The 25618-nt window shown below is 35.6% G+C and overlaps 1 protein-coding gene across 1 annotated transcript in view; it reads left to right on the forward strand.

Annotated features, from left to right (window-relative positions):
* The first annotated feature begins 3177 nt into the window (after positions 1 to 3177).
* Positions 3178 to 25618, forward strand: part of LOC149784922 (putative defense protein 3) — a 29360-nt gene continuing 6919 nt past the window's right edge. The window contains exons 1-4 of the mRNA XM_089978542.1: positions 3178 to 3295; positions 16400 to 16609; positions 20989 to 21122; positions 24843 to 24934. Coding sequence (XP_089834668.1) covers positions 16405 to 16609; positions 20989 to 21122; positions 24843 to 24934 — 431 coding nt within the window. The 5' untranslated portion in view covers positions 3178 to 3295; positions 16400 to 16404. The remainder of the gene's footprint in view (positions 3296 to 16399; positions 16610 to 20988; positions 21123 to 24842; positions 24935 to 25618) is intronic.

The following is a 25618-nucleotide window of genomic DNA, read 5'->3' on the forward strand; positions in this document are numbered from 1 at the left end:
AACAACGGAAACAATTTTCAGACGCTATTACTAGAAACAATGAAGCAAAAACGATTGAGGAACTTTACAGACGCTCCAAGACTTTTGATGTTATTGAATATAAAGGCACAAAGTCTGGTCGCATTAGGGTTGGCATAATACTCGGTGAGGAGTCATTTCAGTTACTTTAGGCTCATACTAAGTTGGAATTTATTTTATCTGCGATCGCAGATGAATTCATGTCTAAGTTTTCAACATTTTTTGTTGTTGATTCCATTAAAAACAAGACTTGATTTGATAAAGCATGAATCTGAATTGCCATGCAATCACTTAGCTGACTATGTAGGGTTCACTATTCGCCTAGTCTCAATATCAGTGTACAGTTTGACGCGGATGAGAAGATAAAAGAGCGGCGACTGGTAACTATGTTCAACCATATCTGTGATCAACCATACACAGAATAATCTATAAAACGTAGAAGTATTTTTGCCCAATTAGATACACCGTAGATATATATAAAATAAATTAAATGGCATGGGGATGCAATCAATGTGTATGCCTTGGAAATCGTAAACTCTGAGGCAGAATATGAATAAGGGAAAACACATCTGCTGGCGTTACGTACTAGCCCCAGTGCTCGACCATGTCTTAAATGTAGCATCACGTAGTTTGATTGCAAAAATGTGAGCGACCCTTACGTTCTGTACCTGCACACCGATCTGTTGGACTGACTGTTTATCACTAATCTGCTGCTCCTACTACATTGTTTGTACCAGCAATTTGTAAACTGACCAATGGGAAAGTTATTTACATTGTTTGTACCAACAATTTGTAAACTGAACAATGTGAAAGTTATTTATTACTTGTTCTATAATTAGAACAAAGCAGCATGAACAGTAATCAGGGTAGCCTCATTGCCCAGAGGGAAGCTAACAAAAAAAACAACCTTAAACATAGTGAAAGAACACAACTTAAATAGGTAATCTTGGCTCACGGTTGCCTAATTGGATGCAAAGCATGAATAACACAATCATTGCAACTGGTGACTTAATTTCAGCTTGCAATTGGTTTTATTGACATATGATACATATTTTAATACATAAATATTGGTGGATTTTTTCAACCATAACACAAAGCTGAATATACTTCCAGATTAGTTTTTTTTACGTTAAAATTAAAGGAAAGAAGCTAATAAACAAGAGAGAAAGTGGAGAGTAATAAAAGACATATTGTTTGCATACGTATGTTAAAGATAGCATAGTATTATATAAATGGCAAAATTAGCACTTTTACAACAAAATATGAGAGTATACAAGTATTGCTATATTCATTCATACAAACACAAACACACATATATGAAAATTCACATATACACATCACCCCTATACACACACACGTGTGTGTGTGTGTGTGTGTGTGGGTGTGTGTGTGCATACCCGTACACTCACGTTTGAAAGACATAGTTTTTACTATATTAATTGTTTGTACGATTACCTTTTATTGTCAAACTTTTTCCATGTACAGTAAAATTGTAATTATATGGAAATCCCAAAAATATGAGAGATTGTCTCTGCATGTAAGATACAAAAAGTGCATAGCTCATTTGGGATATTCTGATTCCTTTCATAAATGCATTCGGAGGAAAATTATATGCAATATTCTCAGCTTCAACTATCTAAGATTTGGACATGCTGAAGTTATTAATCCTAACAAAAACATTTGCAACCAGGCATTATATTCTAAATTGCCAAACTCAAAAAAAGAAATTCTTCTAGAAGTCGATACGTCATTGTTTCCAGTCAGCTTTTAATATAAACTAATACATCCTCTCTTGTTTTTGAATATGGTATGCACAGCAATATTTGTAAAAGGCTGTTGCAGATTTGAACCGTAATTGACGCTACATTTATTCTTACACGACTTTATAGCTGCAAGTATGTCTCTAAAAGCTATGAAATCTGTGAAATTAATATTAATACAAAATCTATTTTTAAAATTATTCAACCGTAACCGGGAATCATTTTTTAACTGGGCATCTTTTGTAGAACATTTGAAGCATAACAAATTACATTATTACGTATGTACTGAACAATTAGATACTCTTGAGACCTTACTTTTATCTGATTCCGAGGTCGTGGGTTCAATCCCCGGCCGAGTCATACCAAAGACATTCAAAAATGGTACTAACAGCTGCCTCGTTTGGCGCTCAGCATTAAGAGGTTAGTGTTAGGACTGGTCAGCCTGGTGTCAGGATAATGTGACTGGGTGGGACATCGTGCTATATGTCTGCGGCATGATGCCCCAGTGCTAGACATCACTATATGCTGACACACTGCAGTCATCGTAGCGATATGACTGAAAAATTGTTAAAGCTACGTTAAAAATTCTAATCACACACACACACACACACACAAATCTGATTTTAAATTTGTAATAAACGATCAACTTTTCTTTTAAATGCGTGCGCTTAAAATGATGAATAACAATTTCATATGCATCTTTTTTATATAAAAAAAAAGTCAAGATCAACAGGAAAAGCAACTAAATGAAGGTATAAGCAATTAGAACAAACAAAGAGTCAGTGAAGTACCTGAACTGGAGGGAAGAAAAGAAAGAGATAAGATTGGGAAGAAAAGATGGAAGGAATGAGGGTGAAAAGTCTAGATCTATATGGACTGAAGAAGGATAAAAAATGACCACATTTTTTTGCAATTTATAAAGTAGTAATTATATAAATAAAATGATGCGAACTCTTGTTAAATTCGATGGTTAAATAACAGGCAGTCATCAAAATTTTTTGGACAGAGTAAACTATTTTGTATGTATTTATATGAAAAGCGTGAAGTTGATCCTCTCAATCTGGAAATGCTATTTAATTATCCAGACATCACAAGACTGAACTATCTACAGAACCATTCTTTAAAATGGGTGATCGTAATTAGACTTTCGTTCCAACTACTACTTTTCTCCTTTTGAATAATGTCTTTTTCAAACAATATAACGAGTATAATAGTTTTTTTCCAATAAATTAGAGGAAGACTGTTTTTCAAGGAATTTAAGGGCCAAATTATTTTGTTTACAAAAATCCCACACCCCAACCCCATCTCGAAAATGAAACAATAGGTTCATGAGATTCACTCACTACACTCACATATACATGCGCTCATCGTTGATAAAATAAATCCCATGCTTATTACTGCAACCAGTGTTTACAGGAAAGGAGACGTTGTGGCTGTTTATGTTTAAGGAAGTGAAGTCCCAGTTTAAAGCAAAAGTATCCGTGGAAGAAAATCAGACACTGTTTGGATATTGGAAGGTACTATTCTTGTATGTTAGATGAAGTACAACTGGGTATTGCTCTGTTTTTTTATGCGAGTAAATTTTCCTGTGTTTGAATCTAAGAAAGTAATGTCTTGTAATATAAAACTGAAAACAATCTGCAGATAAGCAACTGCTGTTGAAACAATACACGATCTAATGAGACTTACCTTCCCTGTACAACACTTTACAGTTCTTTATGCTAAAACAAGTTCTATACATTAGAACGATTCATTCTTATTGTTGCTGTCCCATTTTATATGTTAATACATGTAGATTTTATCGTTGTTGTCAGCCACTTGTACGAACGTCTAACATGTAATCTTGATCTTTCTCTTAAAAATGAACATACCATATTGACCTCTTAAACATGTGTAGTGTACACGTATATATGCATAATCAATGTATTTATAGAAGTTACTAGTTGTATGCATTTTGTATTTTATTGTGGCCCGTTGGGAAGGGTTTTCTTTTCTTCTTTGAGTCGATGTGATAGGCGTTAGATTTGAATAATGAAACATCTGTTTTGTAACTAAACCAAATTATTTTGGACTGAAGAAGCATTTGAGAATGATAAAAAATGGAAAAGTTTTACATGATACTAGGCAAATTTGAAAGAGAAAACGGTGGTCCCACATTTCATGAAAATAAAGTCTATAAGGCGCATGTTGCATGAACTGATTTTAGCTTTATTTTAAACTGGGAAAAATGATATTGTTGTATGTAAAACAAAATTAAGTCAAATACCTTCATATTTAATCTGTTAATCCAATATTCAAATGTGCTTCTTTGTTTTACCCCAAATGCAAACAAGTAAAAATTTAGTCAGCGTATGTTATCTGGAACTAAAGTTATTGTGCGGAGACCAGAATGGACTTGTATACAAAAATATAATATTACACTGCACTTTACGGACAGCTAATAAAAATAGGAAGCCAACAACCGAATGGAACAAGTAGCCCTATAATAAAGTGTTGTATATACTCGCTTGGAAGAAATATCCAACTGCATAGACCCATATCTGACGTCGCATAATGCATAGGCCGATCTGGGTCTTCGCAGTTTGTTGGGAGTAATCAGCATAACAAAGTAGTGAGGAATTGATCTACCGGCAAATTATGCGACGGTATATCAGGGTCTGTTTTTTGCAGTTTGATCGGACTTATGAGTGAGTATAAACGGTATGATTATCTTAATAGAATGCCGGAACCTTTTTCCGGTTTAAGGATATAAAGTATGTATACATTAACCAACTTTTGATAGATTAATTTACGTATTATGCACCAAAGTCATTGAATCATTTCATATACAATACTGTAATAACATCATTTCATATACAATACTGTAATAACATCATTTCATATAAAATACTGTAATAACATAATTTCATATACAATACTGTAATAACATCATTTAGGGGCCCCGAGTAGCCGAGTGGTCTAACATGCTCTCCGTTACAGATCACTACCATCTCACCTGTCTGCGTGGGTTCGAGTCTCAGATTCGGCCAATGTGGTTATATGAGAAAGCTTGCCAGTAGCTTCTCGTGGGTCAGTGGTTCTTTCCGGGGCTTTTCCCGGGTTCTTCCTCCACCATTAATACTGGCCGCCATGTATAGCCTATCGTGTGCTGAAAAATGGCGTTCCCTACAGCAACAACAACAACAACAATACCATCATTTCTTGTACTATACTGTAATAACATCTTTTCATATACATGTACTGTGATAACAATACCAGATGTACAACAAACCTAATTTTGAACGGAACATTAATAAAACTGGACAGATTTAAAAGTTGCGTGTGTGGGTATTCACAGCACTGTTTAACACATTGGCTGTATCATGGATTGGATAAGTGCTTTTCCCAGGAACATACTAATGCATCCAACCATGGCTGACCTAGACTAGTATCAAACATGTGAATCCTGGATTACGAGTTCGACACTCGACCAAGAGCTACCGCGGTTCCAGATTTAAAAATTAACATTGCTGAATGAAATGAAATTTGAGCTAACAATGCAGTAGGTAGGTAGGTATGTGGGTAGGTAGGTATTTTAATCTTAACTACTCGGCATCTGACTGTCAACACTCAAGCAACTAATTTCTTATCAAATTTTGTTCAAACCTGTTAAATAGCCTCATATTATCAAGATGTTGGGTTGCGTTTAGTTGTGAGAAAAATATATGCATAGTAATCAAGTAATCGTTTAGCTGATGGATACGATCTTTACCACATGGAATTTACTTTGGTACATAAGCTTATATTTTGCTACTCGTAGACAGGTTCATCAGAAGCAGGATTTCTTAAAAATAATGAATACCCTGTTTCAGGTTTCGTGTGGTTGTTATTCTCTAGATCTTGAAAATATATTTCTAATCCAAATTCAGCCAGTCTTGGTACATAGGTTTATGCTGTTGCATACAAGTGGTCTCTCTACCGGACTAATCAAGTGGTCACTCTACCGGACTAATCAAGTTGTCACTCTACCGGACTAATCAAGCACCTGCGTGAGAGTGGCTTGATAGTCCACGTTTTCCTGTCTCCATGTCATTAACGCAACAGTTGTTGTCAAATATGTTCTAAAATGCACAAATACTATAGTAAATTAAAACTTCACGCTATGCAATACAAAGCACAACCTAAGCACTTACCACATAGAATTCTTTATTTCAAGTTACTAAATACGTATACCTGCCAACAAGTATCCAGATTATTCCCTGGTTTTAAGAAATCAGCGACGGTCCATTTTACGAAACTAATCTATGCTATTTACGTGTGTGTGCAGTGTGTTCATTCATTTAGATCGGAAACCCAGGCATGAAAGCAGTCGGAATAAAAATTATATAATACTTCTTATAACGCTGTCCATGAGAACGTTTATGGTCTTATGAAGAGTATACCTTTTAATAAAATACATGACAAAATGCTGTACTCTTTCTGCAGTCACTGCCACTGCCACAGTAGTGTAACCTAAGTCGCGTACATAGACTATTTTGGATGCTATATATCCATATTGGATGTTAAAAGCCTATATTGTACAGAACAGAGGTAAATGTAGTCAGGGCCGGCGCCAGACCCGGCCAGACTATCTGGCGCCCTAGGCAAGGTTAGTTTCTGGCGCCCCCTCCCCACCCCCCCCCCAGAAAATATCAATTTCAAAATTTATAAACAATATATTTTTTTAAAAAATGCGCCCCCTGAAATTAGCGCCCTAGGCGGATGCCTAGTTTGCCTATATGGTAGCGCCGGCCCTGAATGTAGTACTATTATTAGTACCCTTAGTCCAACCTCGTGGACAGGGTACTAACATGAGCATAGACGTGTCAATGGTGGAATAAGCTGGGTGTGATTCACACCCGGCGCTCCTTTAGCCTAATATCAACAATCTGAACATATTCTTTGCATATAATCCAATAAACTGATTAGTCCTCTTATTTAATACCGGAAGTATCGAAAATCATTGTTGAAATAGTTGTAAAATCTCGTTTCCCTTTTTTCATCCAATATTTTCGTTTAGATCGTCCGACATATTAGTTCAAATAATGATTACTTCTGTTCTCAGCCTCGATTGTTTGTGTTCCATATAAGGACATTGTCGCCTTATTTGGAAACGTAAACAAATCGTAGTAAAAATTTGGCGCGGTTTGAGTCAGAAATTCAGCGCATTAAAAGTAAGTACGGTTTATCGACAACTTTGAACTTCCACCAAGAAGCAATTATTCGCCACTTGATTGATAATAACATAGCGTAGAATATCCAAATATGGTCTGACAAGCCTTACGTAGAAAAGGTGTCACGACGAGAGTCTCACGTTATCTGTCATGTCGAACACGGTGAGGTTAGTGTAACCATGCCAATTTATTTTATCGTGTAAGGTCTTAATAAATTCAAAATAAGCCAAACTTCTTTCACAACATGATTATACTTATGTAGTAGATTTCTACATCATTTGTTTTTCTGATTTTAGTGATGATTTTTTTTTTGCTCCATTACATGATATGGGATCAGTTCGTAGCCTCAACCACAACAAATCAAGTTGAGGCTACAGCATCGTAGCTAAGGTAAATGTTACGTTTGATTAATAAAATTTCCTGCAAACAGTTTTCTATTTCCACGGTCATACCTGGTTTATATCTTTAAATGTGTTTCACAATATTTTGATTTTTGTGTGTAAATAAAGTTTCCTTCCCCAAAAGAGTTTAAAATAATTTCTGTTATAATCATATGCCTATTTTTGATTTACTCTTGCAGTCAGTGGAATACACATCCAGTAACAAGTAACACCTGCAAATGCATTTGGTGTTTATTTTCAATTAAGACAGGATATTTGGAAAATGTGCAGAATTTCTCATCATACTTTACTAGTTCAGAGATGATAGATAAAGGTAGGAAATAAGCACCAATAAATTAAGAGGATGCGGGTTCGAACCCTTTCCTAGTCATACCAAAGATTTATAACAGATGGTACTAGCAGCTGCTTCGCGTGGTTCGCAGCATTAAGATTTTAGTATAAAGACTGGTCCGCCTGGTATCAGGATCATGTGACTGGGTGGGATATCGTGCTACATGTCTGAGGCTTGATGCGCCAGTGCTAGACATCACTATAAACTGTAGCGATATGACTGAAAAATTGTTAAAGCAACGTTACAAATTCAACATACACACAAACTTAAACGATAAAAATAATAATAATAATAATAATAATAGTAATAATAATAAGTATTATTATTATTATTATTATTATTATTATTAATTGTTGGAGCCAGTTGTTCAGTTGGTTGTAAACACGCCCATGGTCGGCCTGAATAGTCTGCCTCATTATCTTCTTGGGAAAGAAACATGGCTGCCATTCCCTCCGCATTTTATAGCCAATATTGTGTTAAAAGTGCTGTAAAACGTTTTTTGTATATAAAAAAACAGCAACATTATGCATAAATAACAATTCATCATTAGTTTAGAATCTGATGTTTGTTTACTACCGCTACAGTTCATAGAGCTTTAGGCTGGAGTGTTATCTATCGTCCATCCCTATGCTAACACAAGTTTATCACTATTCCTTCTAAACTAATTGGAGGACTGCCCTTTAACTTCAGACACACACACACACACACACACACACACACACACACACACATTCATCCAAAGCGGTTGTTTTTCCTAAATGAAAATGGTGCTGCTCAGTTATCCAATATGGCTGCCACATCAGCCAACTTGCAAATCCTGATATTGTTACTCCACCTGAATAGAGGGTTATATGAAAATGGGTTTTCACCAGAGGACTCTTTATGATGTTTAGCTGGTCCTAAACGAAAGTGGTGACCATCATGGCAGTCATTGAAAATCTTATCACTGTTTAACCTGAAGGGAAGGTCATATCGGTATGGGGTTTTCACCTGGCTAGTTGGTCCTCATTACCAATGGCGCTAACCTGACATCGTCTATAGCCACAATAGTGGCCATCTTGGAAGTCTTTTTATTGACTCTTTCTTGATGGAAGGTCATACGATCATGGGCTTTTCACTAAAAGATTCTTGTTATGCCTAGTTCGCACAAAATGAAAGTGGTGCCGGTCTGAAAACAATGATCGCCAATATAGCAGTCATCTCAAATATAGTTTTATTGCTACACCTCCTAAACTGAAATTCATATGAACATTGTTTTTATTTATCGTGCATAGCTGGTTTTAAATAAAAAATTGTGCTGATCATAAGTCCAATATAGCTAACACAGATGCCTTCTTGAATATCTTACCACTATTTCTAGATGGAAAGTGTGATCGATATGAGGTTGTCACCTAAATACTTGTATGTGTCAAGTTGGTACTAAATGAAAACGGTCTTAATCTGACATTCAGTATGGCCACAGTGGCAGCCATCTTGAACATCTTGTTACTACCCCTCCTACATAAAGTCAAATAGACATGGGGTTTTCACTAGAATACTTATGATATATAGTTAGCCATGACTGACGATGGCAGTCTTACCTGAAAGGTTATTATAGAGTGATATGTATCTTGTGGATTTTTACTGAACAATTTTTGTACAGATCTTTATATACTAAACTCTTATTACGTAATAAAATGTGATCCAAGACATTAGCCACCTTAGAACAGGAAATGGGTTATAATAAAGGGTCCTATAGTGAGGGAGTTCCGCATTTGGAAGTTAAAAGACGATTTTATTCATGTTACAACAGGAAATGTATTATAATCAATGGTCATATAGGGATTGGGTGTTGTATCTAGAAGTTACAATACCATGCCATGATTTTATAACTGGAAATGTATTATTCTGAAGGGTCCTATAGTGAAGGAGTGTTGTATCTGAAGTTACACAAACAGATCATGCATGTTAAAACAGAAAATGCGTTATAATGAAGGTTCTATGGATAGGGACTTGTGTACTATTTTCCTGGCTATCAAAACAAGAGGGTAAATAATATGTTGATCACGATGTATATATCGTAATACATTTATCTGACTATCAAACAACGAAGTGCAAAGAAAATGTTTATCACTTTTTATGTAATACTTAACTCAGTCTTAATTAAAACAGATTATGTTGAATGTTTCTTTTCCTTTACTATGCAAAACATGTATTATTCATACTTGGTTGTATGGGGATCAAAGGACTACAAATGTCACCTGAATTCACTCTCATGAATTATGTTCATGGTATTTATGTTACCAGATACAGGGCAGTATTAAGTGACATTGACTAGTGCATGTTACCAGATACATGGCAGTATTAAGTGACATTGACTAGTGCATGTTACCAGATACAGGGCAGTATTAAGTGACATTGACTAGTGCATGTTACCAGATACATGGCAGTATTAAGTGACATTGACTAGTGCATGTTACCAGATACATGGCAGTATTAAGTGACATTGACTAGTGCATGTTACCAGATACAGGGCAGTATTAAGTGACATTGACTAGTGCATGTTACCAGATACATGGCAGTATTAAGTGACATTGACTAGTGCATGTTACCAGATACAGGGCAGTATTAAGTGACATTGACTAGTGCATGTTACCAGATACAGGGCAGTATTAAGTGACATTGACTAGTGCATGTTACCAGATACATGGCAGTATTAAGTGACATTGACTAGTGCATGTTACCAGATACATGGCAGTATTAAGTGACATTGACTAGTGCATGTTACCAGATACAGGGCAGTATTAAGTGACATTGACTAGTGCATGTTACCAGATACATGGCAGTATTAAGTGACATTGACTAGTGCATGTTACCAGATACAGGGCAGTATTAAGTGACATTGACTAGTGCATGTTACCAGATACAGGGCAGTATTAAGTGACATTGACTAGTGCATGTTACCAGATACATGGCAGTATTAAGTGACATTGACTAGTGCATGTTACCAGATACAGGGCAGTATTAAGTGACATTGACTAGTGCATGTTACCAGATACAGGGCAGTATTAAGTGACATTGACTAGTGCATGTTACCAGATACAGGGCAGTATTAAGTGACTTTGACTAGTGCATGTTACCAGATACATGGCAGTTATAATTGCCATTGACTAGAGCATGCTACCAAATACAGGCCAATTATATCATAGACTAGTGCATCTTACCAGATACAGGGCAGTTAAATCATAGACTAGTGCATGTTAACAGGTAAGGGGCAGTTATAATTGTATTGACTAGAGCATACTGCCAGATACAGGGCGGTTGTATCATTGACTAGGGCTTTTTACCAGATACAGGGCAGTATAATAATAATAATAATAATAATAATAATAATAATAATAAGACTTTGTATAGCGCCTAATCTTTAGAAGCTCTAAGCGCTTTACAACATTAGACAAAACATATAAACTAAAAAACTTATATAATGATATTATTACAAAAAAAAAACAAACGCAATCAAAGTTGAAAATAATAAACATGCTGAAAATATTTAAGGTAGGAAACATTATTAGGTCTTTAAGTTTGTTCTTGCAGTCGAAATAAGTGAGCTTTGAGAGCACTCTTGAATGTGATCACTGTCTTTGTGTCTAAGTTCAGTGGGCAATTCATTCCACGTTGCTGGGCCCTGGTATGCAAAAGAACGCTGTCCATGTTACTTTGTTTTCATAGTGGGAATAATGAGTATACGATTGTCAGAAGAGGAGCGTAAGTATCTTGTTGGTGTGTACACATGGGTGAGGTCGGATAGGTATGATGGACTAGAGTCCGTCAGTGAAACGTAGCACAGAAATCAAATTTTGTTTGATTCTGGATCTAATGGATATTCAGTGTAGGATACAGAGCAGCGGGGAGGTGTGCTCTGATCGTGGTACTCTAAGTATTATCCGAGCAGCTGTGTCTTGAAATTTTTGAAGTTTCTGAAGTAGATAATGAGATGAACCAGACAGAATTGAGTTACAATAGTCCAGTCTTGAAAGTACTGATGAACACACAAGTGTTTTAGTGGCATCAACTGAAAGATATTTGCGAATGGAGCTGATGCGTCTCAGCTCAAGATACGCAGCCTTGCATATGTTCATGACATGTTGGTGCAATGTGAAAGTACTGTCCAGAGTGACACCTAGGTTTCGTACTGACTGTGAATTTAATGTTGGTGTTGCTGATATTTACTGTCTGAGGTAAAGAATGTGACTGAGAAAGTCTGTGTTGTGATCAGAATGGCCAGTTTTATCATCATTCATCTGCAGCTTGTTACATGTCATCCATGATTTCACATCAGAAATGTACCTCTACACCTTGGATGGTAACATCAACTTCAGCTGGGTGGCTAGATTTGTATATTTGGGTATCGTCAGCGTACAGTTGGTGAGACACTGGATTATGATTTATGACACTTGAGAGCGGCTGAGTGTATAGAATTAAGAGAACAGGTCCAAGAACAGATACCTGTGGAACACCAAAACATAGATTAACTGGGCTGGAGTGTATTCCATTTTCAGACACTGTGTCCTGTTGACCAAGCAGGACTTGAACCACAGTAATTCAAGTGACATGTACTAGCGCATGTTACCAGATAACAGGGCAGTTGTATCATTGACTAGAGCATGCTACACGGTAAAGGACAGGCTTTAAATACACAGTAAATTAGCAGTGAATCATATTTCGAAACATTTTTCTCACAAGGAATGAAATGTCTGAAATCTGAAATTGGAATTTATTGGAATTTTGTTAAGAAACTTTAAATCTGAATCCAGTCCGTGTAGTTAATATTCAACTTATAATTGTAAATGCGCTTAACTTTTCAAGAACGAAATATGCACAAGTTGACACATATGTTGCTTTATTGTAAAGAGAATTGCATATATAGAAAGCTATACTTGCGAAAACTCCTAGTCACCTTAAAAATCTTGTTTTCGAAGTGCATGCATTGCTTTTGAATCATTTAACATTTTATACTTCCATTTTATCGTACTCCCTTATGGTGGTGTATATAATCTGTCCCTTTTTCCATCTGGATATCCATGGATCCTGTTGACATTGGCTTCTCTAGCACATAATCTTGCAGGGCTCACAATTATTTTGATTAAACGTTAGAGAGATATACGACCTCTCTGGTGGCCTTCGTGGTTAGAGCGTCAGCCTTCGATGTTGGAGGTTGTGGGTTCGAACCCCGGCCGAGTCGTAACAAAGACTTATAAAAATGGTACTAACTGCTGACACTTAGCATTAATATCATTTAATCTAACATTCATTACAATCCTGTCACAATTCACGTGTTTCCCTTCCAGGGCACTAAGCCTCCTCGTCCGAGCTCACATTTCCAGCCTCCCATTTATTGGAACGTTATAGAAATCTAAAGAAGACAGAACCCAGAACCTTTCGGACTACATGTAATCGGCTCAATCGCGACACCCGTCTTTTCATCGGACTCTTATAACACTGATTGTGTGCAAACCACTCGCGGAAACTGCCTTCGTTTTATATTGAAATTTTTTTCCGGCAAATTGTTTACATTTTCCCTTCAAATGGAGTGATTATCTGCTTGTTCATTGCATTATTTGATTGCACAATTGGAGCTTGTAATATTATAAGGGATTTTGTTGTGCCACCGTCTAGTGGTGCTCTTCACTGTTTCATTTCACTTACCCGATGTTAGGATAATTAATTAAATAAGTTAGGGTAAGTTAGAGGTGGAGACTCTCTTCAGATGTTTCATTTCCACCGTGGCATCTCAGGATTTCAGGGACCCAACAGCACGGTTTCTCGCAGATGATCCTGGTGCGTTGACCTGGTCAGAAAGTCATCAGCCTGATTGCCCCTCGAGACATTATCAAAGTTTTTTAAAGTCCCCACCGCAACATCAATTCTAGCCTCCTCCTCGTCCGTCTTTAGCTAGATGAAGCGGCCAGAAGGGTAGAGTGAGATATCATGTGGACTCCTCCCCCTTTGTCTAAGGAACAAAGGGACTTCGTGGATTTCAACCCTGTCCTGCCGGGTCAGTATCCATCGACCTTTAGGATGCATAATGCACGTCCCAATTGTTCTCCTTACAGGAAATGCATTAGGTTTTATATGGACCAGGAGGTTTTCCGGTTTAGAATTATGCTTTTTGACCAAGCCTCTTTCCCCTCCCTTACCTTTTACCAGGGTTATGAAAGCAGATGCCATCCATCTTAATGCTCTGGTTATCCCGATTATCCGACATTTTCACGACTGGTTTGTGCACAATAACCATCCATAAGCATACATGGAGTACTAGATAGTACTTGTTCATCCTTTCTTCTTCACCGTTTGACTTCTCATGTGTATATTTAATTTATCTACTATACAAGGAATTCCATATAATAACCTTTTTCGTATCTCAGTATTTCAAATTGCTAAAGAACTAAGTATTCAGTTAGTGGAATATGAAATCAAATTGTTTTCTTACACATACCTGCATGCCGTTATTTTTTTTAAATCAATGAATTCTCGTCTCATTAACGTAGTCATTTTTCACGAAGTTAATGTCATGAACATACATTGGTATTTTCACGTCATTCCCTATATCTTCTTACTTTCTTAATCTGAGGGTTGATCCAAATATTTTGTGGACACTGAGTATAGGAGAAGACAAACTGCATATTTCAAACTTCGCCATTTGTAATATTTTTTTCTGAGCAAATGTAGGAAAGTGCGTACAAATACCCGGTAAGATAATTTCTTCACGTGTGCATGACTCGGCGCAGTTATGTTTCCCTTTTATATTGGTTCATCTGTAAATAAAATTTAGATGAAATATCCCTGCAAAATTGTAGTATTACATAACCGGATGACGAGCATAAATGGAGATTTCTTTCTAGTACAAACAAGCATAATGTTGATAAGAATCGAGACTGGTGTAAGCATGTGAAACACGTTTGTTCTGTAGTAAACTTAATAATTTATCTTTTACACAGGATACAATTCAGTCTACTACTCAACTATCGGAGATTGTTTTAAAATGCATACTATCTCTTTTGGAGTACTGCCGCACAATTTGTGGAAATGCAGTCGATAGAAAAAAAATGAAACAATCGATAAACTTCCAAAAAGGACAGCAAGAACTGAGCCTAAAATTGACCATTTAATTTACAATGCATAATTCTATTCTCCGAATTGAAGTGAGTGAAATGTGAATACAGATTAGCCTAGCAAAAGTTCATATTAATGTTCAAAATAATGAACTTTATTCACAATACTAGTATTTGCATGTCATGTTTCATTTCAAGTCAAAGAACAGTACCAAGGACTCAAATTGAGATCAATTACAAATGATCTTTGCAAGTCAAAATTGCCAAAAGCATATACTTTTATAAATCATTTGCTTACTCTGGTGTCATTCTTTGGAATGAACTCTCCAAAACTATTAGATCAGAAACGTATCTAACGTTTTCAAAACGAAATCGTATAACAATCATCTTGAAATGCAGTTTTCATTGTGAGTACTGAAATGCATGTACTCCAGTTTCTTATGTTAAAGCATTTCATAGACACTTAGTGATTGTATGCATTAATGTATTTAGGCATGTTCTACCATTTTTCTTTGTGTTTCTTTTTTACAATAGTTTGTTCAACCTGAGGGCCTTATGGGAGTATATTGTATTATAACTGAGTTAACATGATTAAACAGAGTACTTATTATTAGGCGTACTTGTAGTACTACAATACAGGTCAGTGCAGTAGTTTTATTAGTGGTGGTAATATAATCATTAGGAATAGTACAGTACATGTCAGTGCAGTTTGTGTATTAGTGGTGGTAATAGAATCATTAGCAATAGTTAGTACATATAATTGCAGCTGAAGTATTGCTAGCTGTAGCTATATTTGCATATATTTTTGCTATGTATTAATTAAAATTATTAAATAAAATTTTAAAGAATCACTCTGCAGCATGATCAGAATATTAAAACGCAGCATGATGTTGATTTTCCAGTTTAAGTCAGATTCTGTTTTTACCGTTAGGGTCTCCTTTTCTGGCTGAAACAACTTTTTGTTTATATTAATTAACATTTTATAGGGGCGCTATGTTGCACAGTCAAAGTAATGTAATAAAGTGGAGATAATGTTTAACAGGACACTGTTACATAATTAAGGTAATGTAATAAAACAGAAATGTGTTAACAGGACACTGTTACATAATTAAGGTAATGTAATAAAACAGAAATGTGTTAACAGGACACTGTTACATAATTAAAGTAATGTAATACAACAGAAATGTGTTAACAGGACACTTACGCAGTGAAGGTAATGAAATAAAATGGAGAAATTGATAACCAGTAGAGCATATTTCTCAGGTAGTTATGTTAGTTTTGTTTTGGTGTTGTGCAGCACATCAACATATGCATGTTATTTAGTGCCAAGACAATTTGAATAAAGTGTCTTGCACAAGGATATTACAATAGCTGACCGCTGGATCCAACAGTAGGATTTGAAACCACACATTTTCGGTTGCAATTGCTGTATTTTCCTATTAGGTTTCTTTTCTGGCTGGGGCCTACAATAACATGATACATGGCACCTCTATCATAAACTTTGCCTTCCATTTAACATTTAAGTTGGTTGACAAAGGGGCTTCATTAGAGAGTCACTCTTAATTCTGTCTGAAAATTAAAGTTTCTAACAAATTATCTTCTCCAGGTAAAATGATGGACTGTAGAAAAATATTTGCCGAGAGTGTGTTGCTGGGGATACTATTCTTAGGACAGGTGATGTGTTATTCCAACGGAGCACCTGATACTGCTTGTTCTTCTATGATACCCAATCATGGAGTCAACGCTAGCAGTACGTCTGCTCCCTACACTATTAAAACATCCAGTAATACATACAGGCCAAATGAAGAAATCACAGGTGAGGGAAAAAAATAATGTATTCTATTGTCTTTTTATCTTTATTACCAGTTAATCTTTTGAGCACCATTATTCCATAACATTTATAATTACTTTTTATCTTCTATGTTGTGTAAACCCACCATAATGCAAAATGTATGCCATTATGTCCATCAGTCTCTGTCTGTTACCAATTTTGTTTATTTACATAACTCTTGTAGTTATCAAAAAATATTTGGGATCAAAAGCTCAGAGATCAAGGTCACTGTGACTGACAGAAGAACATGTCTTCTGCACAATTACTAATGTTATCAACCATTTACATTTGTATTATAGCTCACGTGATTTTACATTTCTTCGCATGTAACAGTTGGGTTGTGAGAGCATGGTTGAGGAATAAGAAAGTCACCCAACTATCTTCCCGCGTGCCCTGATGGTTGCTTTGGCTTTTCCGAGAATCTCTCTGTACACCACGCTTTCTCGCAGAGTTGTATCAGACTACCAATGGATGTGGTGTCAATAATTGGGCATGACTTATTGGTATGACCCCAGCAAGTATATTGCTGAAGAGTTTAACGTGTGTGTGTGTGTGTGTGTGTGGAGCAGTCACAGAAATATGTATTGCAGGACAGAGTTACATCTAAAAGTGAATGTCATTGTTTAAAAATATCCATGAGTTGGAAAAGATGTAAATTAAAATGTGAGAATATAAGAGAAGGAAAGAACATTTTTTAGCGAACAAAAGAATTAAAGTTGGTCGCTGAAGGATTGGGTGCGCGGTATTTTAAACATTATGAAACAAAGACTATCCAAAACTCAGTTTCCTTATCTGCTAAAAGGTAACTGAAAATACCATTTACCAAATCCAGATTAAAAGAGAGCGAGCTGAATGTAGAATTTCTAAAGACAGTCACCTATATGGATATGCTTATTTTCACTGTAACTGGATAAAAGGTACATAATACAATCCGGGATAGTGGAGCAATTGCTTTTTTCTAGAATAATAAATTACACATGATTTAATGTATGTTTGGTTTGGTTTGTGGATTTATGGCTCAGCAGCACATAAATTCAATGCAGGATTGGACTGGCTGTTTGTTCCATCTCCTACCCACCCCCAACCATGGTCGAATGACATATTTCTAGTACAAATGCAAAGATGGTTTGCTTACTATGATGTGCTCCTGCGCAATGCACCAACTTAACTCGCTTATAAGACGAGACTAACAGCAAAATGGACAGATCCAGATCTGCTATCGCATAATGTGCCGAGAGATTTCGGTCTGTGCAGTTTTGTTGGGAATAATCAGTACAACAAACAAAATAGGCCTGATCTATGGGCACATTACGCTACAGCAGATCTGGATCTTTGTTATTTACGGTTTGACTCGTCTTATAAGTGAGGCAAAATGGTACTTCACATATGTCTGCATACAAAACATGGACACATTCAAAGGTTAACGTTGATAATGATTCAGAGTAGTATAGTTGATATAGTTACATATCTTTCCTCTAAATAAGTAAACTAAATCAACTGGATTGAAAAATAAGAGAGGAAGAGATTTTGTATACCAAGGTCTGTTAGTCTCTTAAGTCGTGTAATTTATGCCAAAACAAGATGGATGATGCACGAGACAAACTGACTGCTGGTTGAAAGATGAGTCTCACTGTTGGAATATAAAATATCAAGTCCTTGACTGCAATTTGACTATTACATAGAGGAAGAGAGGAAATAATCTTGAAACCACGACAATTTTCCCATATTGTTCATTTCATCAGTTAATTTGATATAGTTTATTCACAGACAATAAAAAATCTTTGGCCGGTAATTGCTGGGCTGTAATTGGGACTGTTAAATACAATGCTAAGATAGCTTACTGTAATCTAAATGACACCTTACCATGTCAAAATAGATATATTCATTTGATGGCCATTCTGTACAATAGTTCGTAAGTGTTGACTGTGGCTGTTGATTTATAATTACTCTCACTATATATATATTTTTTAAAATTTCTCGGCCCCTGTGAACGCAGGACCCGATTGGGCCAAATCGGTCCAATGGTTCTAAGGCCGGCCCTGGTCTTTCATAGCAGTTAGGTGAAAAACATATTTTTGACATCTTCTGGACTAGGATTAATTATTACACCATTTTTGTCAGACCTGACAAGCCTTATGATTCTACCGTGAGGCACTATACTGAAATGATCCTTAAAATACGGACTTGTATTCAGCACAGTACTCAAGGAACAAGACTAAGTTTACAAGGTTACTTGAGATACTAGAATTGACCATGCTCTCCATGCAAAATACTGGTATGATCAGACTTAAAGCATAATCTGGAAATATCATCCCACAAACACAACCATGCTGAAAATGAAGGAGACTAACAACCTATTAAAAACCCAAATAAATTGGCACAGACATGTAGAGTTGAATATTCAGATAGTTTGCCATGCTTGGAGTAAAAAGGCAACAATTACATTTATTTGGCATCGTGACTTGTCAGTCTGAGTATTGCTTACGGTGGGAGAGGTGACTCAGGCATGCTGTTACTATGTGAATTTAAAAAAGGACAGATTATGACCAGTTGATCTAGCAAGAAGTCATGGGTTTTGGAACTTCTGTTTTTGGAAATGAACTAGAAGTCATTAGGGCCAAAGTTAATTGTATGGCCTTTTTGTTACCTAATGATGGCTTTGCTGCATCAGACCACACTTCTGATCTTTTCAAACACATGGTATTTTGTCACACCTTACTGAAAGGTGATCTAACTTATAGAGGTGTTTGTGTGATTGACGGGTCTGCTACATTCTATAAAAGTTTTTTTAAGGCCTCCTAGCAAACAGGGGCCCCAGGTGTCTGAGTGGTCAACGGTACTTGCTTATAAAGATCACTGAAACCTCACCTCTCTCCATTAGGGTTTGAGTCTCAGACTCGGCCAATCAGGGTATGTGAGAACTTGCTATTAGTTTCCCATGGGTTGGGGGTTCTTCCTCCACCAAATTTAGTGGCTGCCACATATAGCATTTGTGAATGCTCCAAATTATACCACTTTGCCAATTTTGATTAAACATGTTGGATAGTTCCATTGTTTCATGTTCTATCAAAGTTGTTTTTGAGGGATTCCAGCCAGTGATGCATAATCAAAGCATTAATCTACTCCTGTAATTTTTTTTTAAATACCATATCAGCTTACACATATTGTGTTAAAATAGATCAATGCCATTTCAAGAATCATTTTGCTTGTGTGGCAAAAAGCTGGAAGAAAGCTTTGACATCTCTTAAACCACTGTACCAATTAACTGTCACCTATCAAACACTCAAGGAACTGCTGGGAAATCTTATCATCCAGGTAGGTGCAAATGTGTACCTAGCTACATAACTATAGGTATAGTTTTGATGGTCGTCCATCCATTGGGTCATCTTGACAGCTTTTGCCTATATAATATATAACATTTCAAATCTTTGAATTTACATGAAGTTTCTTTCAATGTTACAATTTGGCTTACATATCAATGAGGCAATAGTTCAATGCATCGTAATCAGCCTTGCTTCTTTAAAGTTATTAATTTGGCTTTGATAGGGATATGCCTGTTTAGGAAAGGTAAAAGGCACATAAAAAGGAGATACCGGAAATGTGGCTAGATATGAGTTGACATTATATATATATATATATATATATATATATATATATATATATATATATATATATATATATATATATATATATATATATATATATATATATATATATCGATAGATAGATAGATATATCTATATAGATAGATAGATAGATATATCTATATAGATAGATAGATAGATATATCTATATAGATAGATAGATATATCTATATAGATAGATATATCTATATAGATATAGATAGATATATATATATATAGTATTTCATGATATATGTTCTACCAGTGTATATATTTTGTAAGCTGTCTTAGGTGAAATAAATAAAAATGTGTGGTTCTTGTTACATTACAAAAATTACAGGTGCTGTAGATCCCAACTTTTTTGTTCATACCGAGTTAAGGAAGCAGAAACTAGAAAGCAGTTGTCATTTGCATAACGAATTTAAGTTCAATTGTAGTGATGTGCATTAAACGATTGTCTTTTTTTTCCTGATACTTTTTCCCCAAAAACTTTAGGGTCTAACAGGAAAAATTAGGTTTCTTTTGGTAACCAGAACCACACATTTTTCATTTGGGTTCCATAACCAACATTGGCTTCTTTTTAACTGGGCAGGAACCTAGGTGAGTGTAGCAACTAAATAGGAGATGCCACATGAATAGTTTGTATTTGTTTTTAACTAAATCAGTTAAATGCAAAAATGATTAACAGATATCATGTATATTAATCAGCAACATGATAAATTCCTAGCAATGTCATTTCAGTAACCCTACAAGCAAATCCTGGAGTGTACTTTAAGGGATTTCTTATGCAGCCAAGAAAAAACAGCAGTATTTCTCAGCAAATTACAGTTGGTAACCTAACTGGGGATTACACAAAGAACCTTTGCAAAGGACTGGTATGTCTGTCTATTTGTCTGTCTTTTTGTTCAGCTGATCATCTGCTGCTTCCCAAAGAGAAAAAATGTGAACTTTAAATCCTACATTTCAAATTAACAAGACTTCTTTACATTAATTCATCAGTGATATAGCCTGAATCACAACATATGTCTAGTACAAATTATTAAAATTCACTTGTAATTCTGCAATCCAGGTCTCATCAATGTTAATTAAATTTACCTGTACTTGCACTTCTGTAACCCAGGTCTCATCAGTCGATGTAAATTAAAGTTACCTGTACCTGTATCTCTGTAACCCAGGTTTCATCAGTCTATGTAAATTAAAGTTACCTGTACCTGTACCTCTGTAACCCAGGTTTCATCAGTCTATGTAAATTAAAGTTACCTGTACCTGTACCTCTGTAACCCAGGTTTCATCAGTCTATGTAAATTAGACCTGTACATGTATCTCAGCAATCCAGGTCTCATCAGTCTATAAAATGTCATTAGCAAAATTTCCTTCCCACAACTCATTACCAGTTCTCATATGTCTTGAGCTTTGATGTATAAAAGCCATCATTATGGCAAGGTATTTTTAGCTGAACTGCAAGGAAAGATTATTCCTTTAAATGTACATCTGTTGATCAATTCATCTCTCCATCCAGCACCAATTCTTACATTATTTGTTTCACTCAGTTTCAAAGATATTTTTCTCTGCAGTCATGTATTTTGAATTGTATATGCATTATAAATGGAACTAAACTGTCTTGCCAAAATTAGATACATGTAACCTGTATATTTCCCATTCTACTCATTATTCACATCTGATTTGAAAATTAGCTCAGTTTCTCAGACACTATTTACGGAAGTCATCGTCACTTGCAATTTGATATTTAGATGCATCATGAGGTACTACAATGTTTATGACATATATTATATATAACACATGCAGTATACTACTGACCCAGATTTGCAATGTTTATTACACATATCTACTGCACGTCATGAATCCTGAGGTATGTCAATGCTTATAGCACATATCAACTATTCATCATGTATCCGTAGTTCAAAAATATAAGGCCTATCCCACTATGAAATATATAGATAAACATTTATTTTAACAAAAAGGTACTAAGGAAAGCATGTTTTAAGTGGCAACTGTTCTCAGCTTTCTAAACAAAGTATTGATTTTTTTAATCATTTAGTATCCGGATAAAATTTGAAGCAATCAGACTTTTTTCTTTTTCTGTTATGATGCTAACTTCTCCATATTCAATTGCTATATGCTGTTACCCTTGTTTATTAACTTCTCATACAGTAGACCATACTAAGTTGTCATGCAGAAATTCTGAAATTTATTTGAATTACAAACCTTTCACAGTACCATTTTTTTGGCTCATCTGGCCATAAGGCAGGTGAGATTATATGTGACCCTGCATTCTTCACATGTCCATGAACATTTACTTGTTACTACACTAGAGGTCCTATCCCTGATCCAGTATTGATAAAGATTTATGTCATCAAGATCTTGGAAGAGCTTTAATATAAGCTAGATACATACCTATTAATGAAGCGATCTTGCATCTGAATGATTGAGCTTGCTACCACACTATAAAGCACTTATCTGATTTTTGTATTATTTACTTCATCTTGCATCTGACTAGTGGAGTTTGTTTTAATCACTCTGGAAGTCATCTTTCTGATTTTTATCAAACTGGGAATATGAGCTTGTATTATCATGATTGCAGAAGAGTAAGATAATAATAAAAATTGACAGATATTAAAGTCATGATCTGGCATCAGGTTGGCTGAGCTTGTTTACACACAGGAGACAATATTTTTTTCTCTATTTTTGTTCGAATTTGGAATAAAGATTTATATCATTAAAGATCTTGGCACAGTTTGAATGAGCTAGATCCATGCATATTAATAAGGTGATTTTGCATCTGATTGGCTGAGCTTATTTCCACTCTATAGACCATATTCTGAATCAGATTTTCATCAAACATGGAATATAGTCCTGTATAATCAAGGCCAGGGACCAGCTTAATTGAGAACCATGCATATTAATGAGGTGATGTTTTGTCTGATTGGCTAAGATTGTCAACACTTTAGCAATGCTGTCTGAAAAGATTCCTCTTAGAATTGGTAAATAGGTTTATACATGAAGTTTCTGCAATACATTTCTGCCAGAATAATATAGATGTGAGGTATGTTTATTGGTAGAAAGGGCAATTTTTGAAAAGTGACAATTTTGTCATTAAAGTACCTAATACCAGTAACTTTTAGAATTTCATTCTTTTGGAAGTTGAGACAGACACAAGCACATTTACATGTTTATCTGACATCTGGAACAAAATATAAATTGATGCAGTTTTGGGTTGATCTGGAGATGTAGACAGGGATCTGGACAGGCAGTTTGGAGGGGATAAAGTGGGACTAAAGGCAGAGAGACTGGCACTAAATGCCAAGAGTGGTGGCAGTTGGGGGTAGAGCCCCTCCATTTTAGTCTTTCTGGAGCACTAAACTTGTATCAAACTATCTGATGAATTGTATCATGAGCAAGATCTATGCATATTAATGAAGCCATCTTGCCTCTGATTGGCTGAGCACTTTAGCACTTAAAAGACCATGTTTTGTACCAGATTTTAGTCACTTATATTATCAAGCTGTTGATGAGTTTTCTTATTGGTTAAAAAAAGATATATGCATATTAATGAGGTGATCTTGTATCAGATTATCTGAACATTTTACTTTAGAGACTATTTTTGATTATGGTTCTGTACATATGAGATGACCCTTGCATCTGATTGGTTGAGCTTGTTTCCTGTCTGGATCTAGAAACTTGCCTAGTGAGCTTGTTTAATGTCTAGGTCCAGAGACTATTTCACATTAAGTTTTGATGAACGTGGATACTTTGAATTATGTGCAAGAGACCATGCATATTAATTGTGCATTTTATCTTTTAGAATGATTTTTATCAGACTTGAGTAAAATTGGTAAAGTCAAAGTATGTGTATAAAGTTTGGGATATAGTAACTTCAAATGAGGTTATATTCTTGCAGGAGGTGGCTCAGTGGTTATTGACCAAGAGGGCCCATGCTTGAATAATACCATTGAATCAGACTCTGTTGGATACTGTGCTGTGCCCTTTGGCAAGGAACTTTACTCCAATTACTTTGGCACTGAATAACCTACTTGTTTTGCTGTGCCATCAGACACAAAGCCTATATTCTTACAATACTACATTTGCCTACTTTGTGGATTGCCAAACTGTTAAGTTAATTGTAAACCAGGTGGGCAATATCAAGCCCAATTGGGTCTCTTGTTCTTTTTGATGAGGAAAATGTAGTATAATTAGGCTCCAACTTACCATAATCATAATCAACTGGCCACCTGCAGATAAATTATCAACTTCTCCTGCTTAGCCTTTTTTTTCTCAACACTATTTTATAATGTTATTTTGACATGGCATTGATTTAATTTTTAGCTGATCTACTTCAAAGGACAACAGGTTTGAAATAGCAATGAGCATATAATACCAATTTTTCCTAGAATAATGTTTCAACATCTATCCCATTTAAATGTTCATAAGGGGTGAGTGAACAGTTATATCACCTTGACAAACTCGAGCTACTTTGAAAAATATGGAAAGGTAACTGCTGAGATGAACTGGTGACCACCTTTTAAAAAAAAAAAAAAATCTTACAAATAGAAATTCATATATTTTCATTTTTGCAGGCATCTCTTACACATACCAATAGCAGCTTGAAAACTGCATTTAATGTGACCTGGAAGGCCCCTGCAGTAGCAGTAGAAACAGTTGTGTTTGTGTAAGTATTATTTCTCCCATAGGGAAGTTATATGACAACCTTTACTAACAAGATCTGTTGCTACCAGCTTTGTAACACATCCCATCCTTTAAAAATATTTTAAAGGTTATCTGTAAATTGTAACCTGTATTTTTGACAAAATTAATCAGCTACTAAAACATAATTTTTATGAAAAGAAGTATGCAAACTTTGCTAAATTTGGTACTTAAAGGGGAAATATGGAGATTTCAATTTATTTTTAAATCCGGACACCCACATGTCACTTACCTCTGAATTATTCAGTATGTGGATTTATGCAGTTAGCCAAATATTGAATATTAATTGTTTGTGAGATATTTAAATGCACATGTCAGTGTTCCCCCTCACTTTCCATGACTTTGGTCTGTGTGATGTCACGGGAGGAATCCTGTATTACAAATCCCCATTATTACACCTTTGTTGATTGTGAAGTCTTCTGGATTGTTTTAATATTGCAAGCACTATTCAGCATGAAAAGGGTGTGTTCTATTCAGCATGGGAAGGGTGTGTTCTATTCAGCATGGGAAGGGTGTGTTCTATTCAGCATGGGAAGGGTGTGTTCTATGCAGCATGGGAAGGGTGTGTTCTATTCAGCATGGGAAGGGTGTGTTCGTTGCAGCATGGGAAAGGTGTGCTTGATGCAGCATGGAAAGATGTGTTCTATTC

Source organism: Sinohyriopsis cumingii, chromosome 13 (assembly GCF_028554795.1).
Source record: "Sinohyriopsis cumingii isolate HCF-2022 chromosome 13, ASM2855479v2, whole genome shotgun sequence".
NCBI classification, from domain to species: Eukaryota; Metazoa; Mollusca; class Bivalvia; order Unionida; family Unionidae; genus Sinohyriopsis; species Sinohyriopsis cumingii.